General features: G+C 47.4%; 1 protein-coding gene across 1 annotated transcript in view; it reads right to left on the bottom strand.

Moving 5' to 3' along the window:
* Nucleotides 1–13,541, bottom strand: part of UACA (uveal autoantigen with coiled-coil domains and ankyrin repeats) — a 75,480-nt gene extending 61,939 nt beyond the window's left edge. Inside the window, exon 1 of the mRNA XM_060259928.1 lies at nucleotides 13,461–13,541. Within this exon, the coding sequence (XP_060115911.1) occupies nucleotides 13,461–13,541 (81 nt within the window). The remainder of the gene's footprint in view (nucleotides 1–13,460) is intronic.
* Nucleotides 13,542–14,057: the final 516 nt, after the last annotated feature.

Below are 14,057 nucleotides of genomic sequence, written 5' to 3'. Positions count from 1 at the left end.
AATGCATGACTAAACTATGTCAAGAGCACAATTAGCGGGTCCTGCTGATGAAATACAAGAATATTTTGGTACAGCATCCAATTACAGGAAAAAGGCACAAAATCTATCTAGAATTTACCATGTGTTCTTTTATATGATAAGCCAGGGTTTCCCAAACTTTTCTTTCCCATGGCCTGGTTATTTTTACACTTCTCCTTCGTGACCTGCTAAAATTTGGGGATGGAGCCAGGAGACTTCGGGGATGGAGCCGGGAGACAGGAGTTATGTCATTTCCTGTGGTGTCAAGGGCCAAGTGATGTCACTTCTGGGGCACACTGAACCAAAACTCCACCTTTTCCTGTGATGTCACTTCCAGAATGTCCATCAGTGGGGCCAGGGCACTAGAAGCCCTCCCACTGTTGCTTCCCCCCCTCCCAGCACGAAGAATACAGACAGAGCATCACTTGCAGGGAAAGAAAGAAAGGAGGGGGCAAAGAAGAAAAAGCCTTCCTCACCATCAGATGACCTCAGTCAGCAACAATTCTGCCCAGGGGTCGTTTGGTAAAAAAAAATAGCTACTGGAATGCCCACTCCCCGCCCCTCCCAGCTGAAAAACACACACCCACCCTACTTTACCGCCCAGGCCTCCCGGGGAAATCTCCCCAAAAGAACATACTGCAAGGCACACGAAAGCTCATACCTTGAAGAACACTTCATGGGTCTAAAGTGCCAGAGGATGCCAGCTTTTCTCTCAAACACTGGGAGGTGGGGAGAAGGAAGGAGAGGCAGCCCAGCTCCTCTCTGCACAACACAGAGACGGGGGAAGGAAGGAAGTCAAACAGAGCTCAGACTTTGCAGCTTGTGTCAGTCTTCAAGGCTAGCTTTTCTCTGCACAACAGAGAGATGGCGGAAGGAAGGAAGCCAAATGGTGCTCAGGCTTTGCAGCCTGCATCAGTCTTCAAGGCTAGCTTTTCTCTGCACAACAGAGACGGGGGAAGAAAGGAAGCCAAACGGAGCTCAGGCTTTGCAGCCTGTGTCAGTCTTCAAGGCTAGCTTTTATCTGCACAACAGAGAGACGGGAGAAGGAAGGAAGCCAGATGGAGAGCAGGCTTTGCAGCCTGTGTCAGTCTTCAAGGCTAACTTTTCTCTGCACAACAGAGAGATGGGGTAAGGAAGGAAGCAGAGCAGAGGTCATTCTTTGCTGGGGGCAGGGCTAGCTTTGCTGGGGGCGGGGATAGCTTTGGCTTTTCTTGTGACCCGGTAGTGAGGCTTCCGCGGCCCGGTACCGGGTCACAATCCTGCAAATGGGAAACACTGTGATAAGCCACTGAAGGAAAGAGTTTTTAATTGCAGTGGGAAAAGATACTGAAGATTCAGATGTCTGAGCAGACTACACTCATTCACTCCATTAATTGGAAAAAAAATCTATATTTGATATTTGTGATATTTTATTTAGCTGTGCTTGTTTTGATTGTATATTATTATTTTATTGTTGGATTTTAACTGTTTTTATTATGTTTGTAATCTTCCCTGAGCCCGCTATGGGAAAGGGCAGAATATAAATCTACCAAAATAAATGAACAAACAAACACACAAGCAAGCTTTTCATAGTTTATATCAAGTCAATTTTATCTATCTAAGCAATATGGATATTTGTTGAAAAGTACTCTCAGGCAGAGTGCTCCCTGAAACAGGAATTCTGGGGGGAAATTATATGAGTAATTGGAATGAAGGTGAATTCCAAAGTTCAACTAGACCCAATCAAGTAAGCAGCCGTGTTGGTCTGAAGTAGTAGAACAAAATAGGAGTCGATTGCACCTTTAAGACAAACTTAGTTTTATTCACAACGTAAGCTTTCGCGTGCATGCACACAAAAGCTTACGTTCTGAATAAAACTAAGTTTGTCTTAAAGGTGCAATTGACTCCTATTTTTTCAACTAGACCCCAATGAATAGGATCTGTGCTCCATCAGAATGATCATTAATATGATCTAGAACAGGGGTGGGTTGGGAGCCACATGTGGCTCTTTCACATATACTGTGTGGCTCCCAGAGGGTCAAGGAGAAACTTAAGGCTTACTTTAAAGTAAGCATGCTTAGCATTGGGACCTCAGCCAGACTATGAGCACTAACTCATAGACAGGTGACTATTACTGCCGTGTGTGAAGCAGGGAAGGAGGAAGAAATAGGCAGGATTGCAAGTTCTTCTCCTCCATCACAAAGGCTGCCTGGAGACCTATAGCGGGGAGACAGTGCAAGAGTTGAGGAAACCACTGGAAGGAGGCATGAATTAAAGAGGGTGTCGCAGGGTTCCTCCTTAGTTTCATAGCTCTTGTAGGAGTTGTATTTACTAACCTTGGAGTCGAAGCAAAGAGAGATGCATAACAATACAAATGGTGGTCAGTGATTTATATGGTACATCTGTGTTTTCTTCTCCCACTGGTGCCAAACAATAATTCCCTAACCTTTCCCTATGCTGGTCTTATGGGGACTGTTATTCTCAGCTTTTGTTTTTTTTAAAAAAGAGTCTCCTTCTAGCACAATCATGCTGTAAAGTGCATACATATACATTTTATCTTTCTGTGTAAAGAAAGGTATTAAGAGTTTTAACAAAGACATGTGTGTAATATTTGTTCATGTCTTGCGGCTCTTCAACGTTTGACATTTATTCTATGCGGCTCTTACATTAAACAAGTTGGCCACCCCTGATATGGAACGTCCTGACACAAATCAAACCTTCAATGCCCAACATGGCAAACAACCTTTTCACAACTATTAAAGAAACAAGTGCGCTGTGTGGAAATAGCTAATCTCACTGAATAGATACAAGAAAGATAAAAGAACATACAGCACGGACATTGGCTCACATGAATATTTTTATTTCATATTATGTGTTTTATTTCAATAAAGAAATTCACTTAAACTTAATGTTTACTAGCCAGTCAGACCAGGAGAAAATTTTCTTACACATCTGGAAAAAAACAGCTGTCTGGCCATGAGAATGAAGGGGGGAAAACCCCCCTTTTTAAAGCTGGTTTCCTAAGTGGGCCAAGAGAATTTTCTTTGAGCACAAAGAAAAAAAGGTCAGCAAAGGTGACTGAGAACTGCTTTTTTGTTTGATATTTGGGACATGCTTTTCGAGCTCTGCTGCTTGGAAGTCATCAGCCCTAACCCACGATTTAGCAAAAGGAGAACATTCCAGACAGATTAAAGCATCACAAGAGGAGAGCAACCTTGCCCTCTGGTGTGTGGGAGGAAAGGAACCGACAGCATGCAGGGAGCACCAGCGATCGCTTCTCAGCTAGCTGGAAGCTCCTTCGATTTATGGCCCCCTCTTAAAGCCTGTACTTAAGAATCAGAGCGTTGGCCTTACACTGAAAGGAGTTTATGAATAAGAACAGGTCATGATTCCTTTCTGGTGCTTAAAAAAAAAACACTAGTAAAGAAATTTCCTTGTGGACAGAAATAAATTCCAAGGGAACGCCCGTGAGGAGTAACAGGGAAAGTTTCACACACTCCTACTTCGCCACAGGAAAAGGGAGTTGTATGTTTATGCAACTGTGAGTTCTGGCAAGCTACGATCCATGCGCACGCCCACCCCTCTACACGCACCCCATGCCTACGCAGACTATGAGGAACAAACAACGTTTAATCCATCTTTTTAAATTATTGCTTAAATTTAATCCACTATTTGTGTCAGCGAGCAAGCTCTCTTTCTAGCTATAGAATTAACAACACAAGATGGAAACATAAACTTCATCCTAGAAGGAAAGCTGGCAGGTATGAACACACCTGTGTCTTAACCAAGCTGGAACACTTCCCTAGTCAAGGGATGTGTTGCTAATACAACCTGATTCAGAAGCCTCACCTGATAGTCAAGCAAATCTATATTTGATTTTATGGATGGAACTAGAATCTCAATGCAGAGTTCTGGTAAAATAACCAGGGGAAAGATTCAGGTGGGATAGCCATGTTAGTCTGAAGCGATACGACAAAGTTTGGGTCCAGTGACACCTTTAAGGCCAACGAAGTTTAATTCTGAGTATAAAAGCTTTCATGTGCATGCACAGAATTAAACTTTGTTGATCTCTACTGGACTCAGACTTTGTTCTACCTGGAGGTAATTTCAGGCGGCTTCGTCTGCCGCTGGCTGGCACCATTGGAAGATGTTTGTCGCACAAATAAATTATATGCTTCTCATCTCAGTAAGACGGTTGCACACGAAAGCTTATATCCAGAATTAAACTTTGTTGGTCTTAAAGGTGCCACTGTCCCCAATAACCAGGGGGACAGTGATGAGTTTGTTTTAATCTCCTGCCCTATAATTCATATGGGCAAGTCTTAACACATTAATACCATTCCATTTAAGACACATGTTTTGTCCTAGCCGGATAAAAGTTGCATAACATCTCTACGAAAACAGTAAACAATCTAGTAAGGTAGTTTCTGGAAAGGCAGCAACTGTTCTCAAAGTAAGAGCAAAGACTCTGTAGCCCATTAGAAGCCCTGGTCCCTAGAAGCAGAAGGCCTCTGTAAACAATATTTATTTTATTTAATTTGTATCCTGCCCTTCTCTGCAAGCAAGCTCAGGGCGGGTTCCACCAGAAAGCTTACAAGAAAATCCATTAAATAATTAAAATCCATTTAAGATAATCAGACCATCAGCGTTAACTAAACAGTGCCTCCACAAATAGCAACCCAATTAGGCCGAAGTGGTTATTCAAACCTGGGTCAATATTCGGTAACCCAGATAGCTGAGACAAAGAAAAAAAAGGTAGGTAAAGGTGAATGTCTTTAATTAATCAGCCCAGCATTCAAAAAAGTATGATGCAGTCCGTATAAAAACAAAATATGAAAATTAGCACAGATGTGTAATGCAATATATTCCACATAAACACAACACTTGATGCGAACTTGAGGACGATGCTATGCCAGCACACAAGAATTGGTCTTGCAAAGCGGATCCGATTACTACAAGGACTGATGCCTACTGCAAATTTGCCAAGCAGGCCCTAATTCTCTTGTCTGCCTCAGTTCTTCCAAGCAGAGCTATGGATTTATCAAGTTCCCCCTTTATGCTGCAGAGAAGTTACCCATGACCCGTCAGAATCTTCTTTGGAACAAGACCGACCATAGTTATCTTCCCTGCTCTGAGGACCTGGGCAACTGAGAAGGGGGAAAGAGAAATCTGTTGAATGGCCCAGCTACCAGTGACTAGCCACACACACCCTCTATGGGTATCAAGGACTGCGCCAAACATTTCACAGGAAATGGGATATTCCAAGAAATTTCCAGCTACCATCAGCAAAATATTCAGTTTGGAAGTGCTGCTTATTTTAATGTGCAATTAACTTCAGAAGTTGTGGCTCTAACTCTGTATATCACTGCAAGGTTTGCACCTCAGAGATCAACAAGATTCTGGGAGCATGCGTTTTGGAAAGTCAGACGCAAGAAGGAATGGAGATCCCTGTGTTGCACCTTTGCATTCTGACTCCCTTCTTGGCCACACCGCTCCCACCTTCAGGCGGTTATATTAAAGACTCAAGGATCTCGAGTCGCACTGGTTACCTGACAAAGGGATCTCTCTAACTCTTGAAGATATTGGATTTATATCCCGCCCTCCACTCCGAAGAGTCTCAGAGCGGCTCACAATCTCCTTTACCTTCCTCCCCCACAACAGACAACCCTGTGAGGTGGGTGGGGCTGGAGAGGGCTCTCACAGCAGCTGCCCTTTCAAGGACAACCTCTGCCAGAGCTATGGCTGACCCAAGGCCATTCCAGCAGCTGCAGGTGGAGGAGTGGGGAATCAAACCCGGTTCTCCAAGATAAGAGAGCTCTGGCTGACCTAAGGCCATTCCAGCAGCTGCAAGTGGAGGAGTGGGGAATCCAACCCGGTTCTACCAGATAAAAGAGCTCTGGCTGACCCAAGGCCATTCCAGCAGCTGCAAGTGGAGGAGTGGGGAATCCAACCCGGTTCTACCAGATAAAAGAGCTCTGGCTGACCCAAGGCCATTCCAGCAGCTGCAAGTGGAGGAGTGGGGGATCAAATCTGATTCTACCAGATAAGAGAGCTCTGGCTGACCCAAGGCCATTCCAGCAGGTGCAAGCGGAGAAGTGCGGAATCAAACCCGGTTCTCCCGGATAAGAGTCTGCACACTTAACCACTACACCAAACCGGCTCACTTGTAAGTTGAAAGCTTACAACTCTAAAATCTTGTTTGCCTCCAAGATGCCACTGCCTTGAAGCTAGGCTGTCGTACTGCAGACAAAACACAGCTACTCTGTGAAACCATCTTGCTTTGATTCTCCATTTTTAAAAAGAGACACAGCTGAGGGCCTTACGGGGTCGGCTATCCCTAAACAGCCACGTACTAAATGCAGCGTAAGGAAACTTGCTCTGTTGTGCTGACGTGCCCTAATTCAAACTCCTATGCTCTGTCTGACTACATGGCAGAAACAAGCTGCATTAGAACAGAGCTGCTGTGATGAGCAATGCACATTTCTGCGGGGGGGGGGGGGCAAGCTTCCAGTCAAAGTATGTCCCTGAGGAGCTGTGGAAGTGGCCAAGTGAACACATACCAGGAGCAATGTCTGCTCCCATCTGAGACACTGCGCCTCTTTTACTCTGAAGGAACCAGAAATGCAGAAAACAAAACAGCTGAACTCCTCGTTGCAACCACAGCTGCAGCTCCCAACTCTGTGCATCCCCCAGTCACAGAATGGGTTGGTCCCGGGTTCAGTCGTCTCCCTCCACCCCTGGTTATGAAGCTAACCAGGTGACTTTGGGCCATAAGTTATCTTGCCTACTCTTTATGAACTGATGCTCACCCTTTTAAGAAATTTTTTAGATTCCTGCTTGCAGTTCTTACAGCTTTTGCAAATTGTGTTGCTTTGGTGTAGTGCAGAGTCAGTTTAACAAACATGAATTTGAGCAGACTTTGAACGATGGTGAAAGACCGGAGGACCTGGCGTGACTTTGTCCATGGGGTTGCAAAGAGTCGGACTCAACTGTGCGAACTGAACAACAAAAAGAGCTAGTTTGATGTAGTGGTTAAGTGTGCGGACTCTTAACTGGGAGAGCCGGGTTTGATTCCCCACTCCTCCACTTGCACCTGCTGGAATGGCCTTGGGTCAGCCAGAGCTCTCTTATCTGGGAGAACCGGGTTTGATTCCCCACTCCTCCACTTACAACTGCTGGAATGGCCTTGGGTCAGCCAGAGCTCTCTTATCTGGGAGAACCGGGTTTGATTCCCCCACTCCTCCACTTGCAGCTTTTGAAATGGCCTTGGGTCAGCCAGAGCTCTCTTATCTGGGAGAACCGGGTTTGATTCCCCCCCTCCTCCACTTGTGGCTGCTGGAATGGCCTTGGGTCAGCCATAGCTCTCGCAGAGGCTGTCCTTGAAAGGGCAGCTGCTGTGAAAGCCCTCTCAGTCCCACCCGCCTCACAGGGTGTTTGTTGTGGGGGAGGAAGATAAAGGAGATTGTGAGCCGCTTTGAGACTCTGAGATTTGGAGTGGAGGGCGGGATATAAATCCAAAGTCGTCTTCTTCATCGTCACTACACCAAACTGGCTCTCCAGCAGGCTCTAACCATATTCTGCCCACTCAAATCCATCATTACCTCTCACAAAATAGCAGCCTCACCCATTTCTATTTTGCAGTTCCTCTGCACATTTTCCCATATCTGCCCTTCATCTGAGGATCCTCTGGACAAGTGCTGACTCCGTGATTTATAGCATTGTTCTAAAGAAAAACTAGGTTGAAATCGCACCGCTGAAGCTACAGTCGTTACACAAATGGAACTGCACTGCTTGTCTGGTGACAGCCGCATATCCCCCCATCTTCCCACCTCCCACGCCAAACCACTTGTTTATCCTGCCACAATCTCATCTTCAAAACCTACACCCTCCAATTGTTGCACAAACACTTCAAAACATGTCCTTCCCTTATCCCTCTCCTCACTCGTTTTCCCATTTCAATCAAGACATCAAAACGGGAGGTCTCATTCTAAAGAAAGGTTGTGAAGACATTTGTTTACTTCACAGCAGGTCTATGTAGGATGAGCTTGCCCAATTCTCACAGCCAGCAACAGCTGATTTCCAGGTAGTCCCCAGGCAGGAGTCTAGCAAGTGAGAAAAGAACAATTGTGAGGCTTTTAAAAAACATGTACTAAAACTTACCTGTGACCATCACAGGTAAGCAGGGTAATACAGGTAACAGTACTTTGGGAAGGGGTAGGAGGCAAGCCACTTGCTGATTTTTTGCTAAAGAGTTGTAGGGAGGCATAGGAAGTACTATGGGATGGAGCAGTACCCTGTTCAGAACTGTTCTACTGCCGATCTTAATACCCAAGTGTCCAAGCAAAAGAGCCAACTGCCACTTTGCCTTTTATATGCTTTTGACATGCATGCTTATCCACTATGTGAACGCTTGCCTTAAGAGACAGTTTGGTGTAGTGGTTAAGTGCGCAGACTCTTATCTGGGAGAACCGGGTTTGATTCCCCCACTTGCAACTGCTGGAATGGCGGTTAGCCACAGCTCTCACAGGAATTGTCTTTGAAAGGGCAGCTTCCGGGAGAGCTCTCTCAGTCCCACCCGCCTCACAGGGTGTTTACGGGAGGGGGGCGAAGGTAGAGGAGATTGTGAGTATAAATCCAATATCATCATCATCCTTAATGGATGAGGGAAATTTCCTTGAAATTCTGCCTCCTATTTAGGAATCCATTCCAGCTAACTTTTAGATTTAAACCTGTGGAAACTATTTCAGGTGTTGTTCAAGGAGGGGTCCACACAAAGTTTGTTGGTAACGACGCTGTATTTTTTCAAAATTTTATGTCAGCTTGTAAGCTACCAAGCAAAGACAGAAAAGCAAGATATAACGTTTTTAACCCAAATAAAATACCATTTAAAACTGAGTAAGTTGAACGCAGGCATACGTAAACCACTCAAGGGCAAATCAACATATCAGAAGTCACCTAAAAGTTTCTTTTAAAAACGCAGACACACACCTCAAAACACTCTAAACTGCAATACATAAAAGGATTTTTAATTATTTTACATGAAATACAATAAATAAATGTAACAAACTAATAACAGTGAAAACGTACAACAAATTCATAGACCAATAAATACTAAATATGTATATAAAAGACACGTGCAATATGCCATCTTAATTTCAAATTCAATTCCAGGACAACACCCAGCTCAATATAAACACAACAGACACCAAAGCAGTCATAAAACAAAGTTCCATACTCTTGGAACACTGCAACCCTATTAACTATCATCTCCAATATCTTTAACAACCTTTCTTTCTTACTAAGCAGAAGCTAGGATTTCAAATAGCTTTAGCACCAACTCTGTCAAAAGGCAATTTAAAAATTCTGGGCTAGCAGATAAACCCTACTTTTCATACATCCATTACTGCCCTTTGCACCAGTTTCCAGAACACGTGAGCTCTACGGCAACTCCATCATATATGCAAAAACATCCATTTTTCATTAAATAGAATTAGTAATTACTCAGACACATTAGACCACTGGAGAATCACAAGTACCTCCCCCCACACTCCCAGTTACCCCTGCTCCATGCTCTGAAGATGGGGGGGGGACCCCAACCAACCCTCTAGGACCCCTGGCCAAACTGGCCTGGAGAAAATTGTTTCCTGACCCCAAGGTGGTGAGCAGCATTTCCCTGGGCGTGTAAGAGAAGGCCATGAAAACTAAGCACTGATGCAACCCTTCCTGATCTGCCTAAATTCACAGAATCAGCATTATTGTCTGATGGCCACCTAGCTGTTTAAAAACCTCCAAGGAAGGAGAGTCCACCATCTCACAAGGAATCCTGTTCCACCAAGGAACCGCTCTAATTGTCAGGAAGTTCTTCCTAATGTTTAGCCAAAAACTCTATTGATGTAATTTCAACTTATTGGTTCTGGTTTGCCCTTCCGGGGCAACAGAAAACAACTCCACATCATCCTCTATATGAACAGCCCTTCAAGGCTGTCATTAGTCTCCCGGGGAGAAATATAATTACTTGGCCATCTTAAAGCAGTTCTCTTCAAGCTGCAGAATGACTGAGAGGGATCCTTTAATAGAAACATGCACACACACACATACATCTACGTCTGCCATTTTTGTTTGCGGTACTCGAAAGGCCTAGAGTTCACTTCAATTAATGCCTTGGGAAAAGGCTCATTTGCTATTCCTTTAAAACATCCAAATCTCTACAAACTCCCCCCCTGCACATTTGTAAATTACAAATTTCCGCTGCACATTAGAAAGCTTGTACAAAATTCCCCCTGCACATTAGAAAGCTTTCTGGATGCGAACAGATAAGTATCCACATTTTCTTTCCATTTAAATTTGCTTCTTCATAAGGAATGACAATATTCCCCTCTAATCAAATCTTTGCTGTTGTTCAGCCGCGCAGTCGAGTCCGACTCTTTGCGACCCCCTGGACAAAGTCACGCCAGGCCCTTCTGTCTTCCGCCATCCTCCAAAACCTAATCCCCCCCCCCGTGTTCAAATGTCTTTATTTTTGTTTTTTAAACCAAGTCAGATAGCACAAATAGGATATATTCCAAGGTACATCTGCTGGTCTGGAACACATTTTGGAACCAAAAGAATGTACAGTATTTGAGGAAGAACTGCTTTCAATTCAAATACGATTAGAGCCAGGGAATCATATAATGTCTTGGAGACTTATTCAAAACCACCCATTGCCTCCTGTGTCACACTTGGTCAAGGAGCACTAAAAATCACACTATGGCTGCGATCACATATGCTAAACAATGCAGTTTCCATCCACTTCCAATGCACTTTCCAACTGGATTTTACTGTGTGAACTGGATTATTTAGCATGTGTGTGATCACCTCCTATATGTTGCTTAGATAAGTTTACTAAGCACTGACTGAAGCACTGGACAGAATTTTAATGCATGTTTTTGCTTTGATAGACCTTGACGGATTTTGCCATATACCCCACTGTCATTTTTATGTTTTGTGCTGTTCGTTTTATTTTCACCACCCTAAGCAACAAAGGCAGAAGATGTCTGAATGAAAACACACAAAATGTTGGAGCTCCAATATTTTTGTTGCTTTCACATGCCAAAAGGCCAGTTCAGGGCTCCCAATACTTCCAAGCGTAAAGTTACTGGTAACTTGTACAATGCAAGAGGACTTTTTTTCTTTGCATCCAACACCACCTGGCTCTCATTCAGTCTGCATTACATATCACACATCTGCTAGGAGAATGTTACCTCAGCAGACTGGGGGCGGGGGGGGGGGCAGAAATCTTATCTTTTCTGTTTCTCCATCCTCCCCCACTTTTGCCTCCCATCCAGCCTGAAGAAATGTTCGGAGGGAAGGGAGCAAAACTGCTTTATGATGCTTTGATCCGTGCTAACGAAAGCATTGCTTTCCCTGTGCTTTCGGCTTCTTTTCAAGGATCAGCAAAGCTACCTGCAACCTCTCTGTCAGCAGTTTGAGAGCGCTGCAGCGAAGGGGAAGCGTGAGGCCAGCTCCACAAAAGGGCAGGTGCTTGAAACGCAAGCAGGAAGGAACCGCGCTGCCTTCCCCCCTGGCTTAGCCCAGGACAGGGATTTCTCGACTGGCACAGGTGAGGCTGGCTGAGCCCAAGGAGGGAATGCGCCTCCACCGCCCTGTCTTTCCACAATCAGATCTGAATTGCACGTAATTACTTCCCACCACCTGGTACTTCCTGCCTTTCATGCTCCCATCGGCCTCCTGGGAGTCCAATCTCCCCCAGCAAAGATCACTTCTGCTCTGAACAAATGGAGCTGGTAAAGCATGCCCAGGGACTCGTGGCCACCCCCTGGAGCTCCACCTTGGAGGGCTTTGGAGGCAAGGAAGAGGCAAGATGGGTGGGCGTGGCCCTCGGCCTTCCTTTGCAGAGTCTTCTTCGAAGGTTCCCCATCCCAGCTTCCGCCACCTGGCTAATGGGGGTTGTTAGCAGCACTGCAGTGGTGCCAGCATCCAGGCAAGGCCTGGAGTTCTCCTGGAATCACGGCTCATCTTTAGAGGAGGAAGAAGCAACTTTGGAAGACAAGCCCTACAATCCAGCCCAGATTCTGGGGAAAGCCCCTCCCACAAGCACGACCCCCAAATCTCCCAGGCCGGACACAGCAGGCTCTTCCACCCACCTCTACCCTACCTCTCACCAGGGCCAAGCCCAAATAGCTAAAAAAAAAACCCACCCCAAACTCTGATCCTATTTCACTCACACTAACAGGCATCCGTGTCGACCAGGGCTTGGTTTGGGGAGTGCATTTTGGAACCAGAACGGCCACGAGCTGGCTTGCCAATGCAGGGTTGGGAATCCCTGGAGATTTAGACTCATAGAGTTGGAAGGGACCTCCAGGAGCATCTAGTCCAACCCCCTGCACCATGCAGGAAACTCACAAACCCCTCCCCCTAAATTCATAGGATCCTCATTGCTGTCAGGTGGCCATCTAGCCCCCGTTTCAAACCTCCAAAGAAGGAGAACCCACCATTCCCTTCCTTCCTTGGAGGTTTTTCAACAGAGGCTAGATGGCCATCTGACAGCAATGAGGATCCTGTGAATTTAGGGGGAGGGGTTTGTGAGTTTCCTGCATTGTGCAGGGGGTTGGACTAGATGGCCCCGGAGGCCCCTTCCAACTCTTCTATGATTCTAACAGGCTTCCTCCTCGGGAGGTGGTGGGCTCTCCTTCCTTGGAGGTTTTTCAACAGAGGCTAGATGGCCATCTGACAGCAATGAGGATCCTGTGAATTTAGGGGGAGGGGTTTGTGAGTTTCCTGCATTGTGCAGGGGGTTGGAGTAGATGGCCCCGGAGGCCCCTTCCAACTCTTCTATGATTCTAACAGGCTTCCTCCTCGGGAGGTGGTGGGCTCTCCTTCCTTGGAGGTTTTTCAACAGAGGCTAGATGGCCATCTCCTGTGAATTTAGGGGGAGGGGTTTGTGAGTTTCCTGCATTGTGCAGGGGGTTGGACTAGATGGCCCCAGAGGCCCCTTCCAACTCTTCTATGATTCTAACAGGCTTCCTCCTCGGGAGGTGGTGGGCTCTCCTTCCTTGGAGGTTTTTCAACAGAGGCTAGATGGCCATCTGACAGCAATGAGGATCCTGTGAATTTAGGGCAAGGTATTTGCGAGTTTCCTGCATTGTGCAGGGGGTTGGACTAGATGACCCTGGAGATCCCTTCCAACTCTATGAGTCTATGATTTGGGGGGGACTTAGGGAAGGCAGAGTGTGGGGCGGGGCGGGACTCCAGCAGGGCGCAGTGGTGCCAGGGAGGCCGCCCTGGAGACCAGCTGGCATTCCGGGAGATCTCCAGGCCACGCCGGGAGGTTTGCAGCCCTAGCCTTTGGAGGCAGCGCCGGACCCCCGAGAAGGGCAGGGGATCCGGCGGAGGGGCCGCGCTCCTCGCCTCAGGCCTGGCAGCCTCCGCTCCCCTCAGAACCCGCCGGGCCTTTCCCCACTCACCCCTCCGAGGCCGCCTCCGCTCCCGCCGCCGCCCCCCGCCGCCGACTCCGGCCACCTCAGGCGGGACTTGAGGCTCTTCATGCCGCCGCCGCCGTGGCGGGAGCCGACTCCGGCCGCCCCGCTCCTCAGCCCGGCCGCCTGGCCAGCCAGCCACGCCCCTCGGCGCGGCGAGCCAATCGGGGAGCGGCGGGGCGGCCCCCGCGGCCAGTGACGGCCCGGCGGGGGCGGGACTTCCTCCGCCTTCTTGTTTGGGCTGGGCGGCCACGCCCCCTCGCTGGCACGTGGGAGGCCACGCCCCCGCCCGGCCCTGCGCGAGGGAGGGGGGAGGGAGGGAGCCACGTGGGTGGGCGGGAGGGAAGCGGCGGCGCCTCTTTGCAGCCTCCGGAGGGGAGTGGAGCAGATGGGACTCTCCCGCCCGGGCAGGCGCTGCTCTGTGCTCATGCTGCGAGGGCTCCTACTGGCCTGGCCCCACCGGTGGACCTCCTGCTGGCACCTGGCGTTTTGGCCACTGTGTGACAGTGTTGGACTGGAGGAGCCACTGGCCTGATCCAGCATGGCTTCTCTTATGTGACACAGAGTGTTGGACTGGAGGGGCCA

The sequence above is a fragment of the Heteronotia binoei genome, chromosome 19 (genome assembly GCF_032191835.1).
Source record: "Heteronotia binoei isolate CCM8104 ecotype False Entrance Well chromosome 19, APGP_CSIRO_Hbin_v1, whole genome shotgun sequence".
Lineage (NCBI taxonomy): Eukaryota > Metazoa > Chordata > Lepidosauria > Squamata > Gekkonidae > Heteronotia > Heteronotia binoei.
This window is presented reverse-complemented; position numbering and strand designations above follow the sequence as displayed.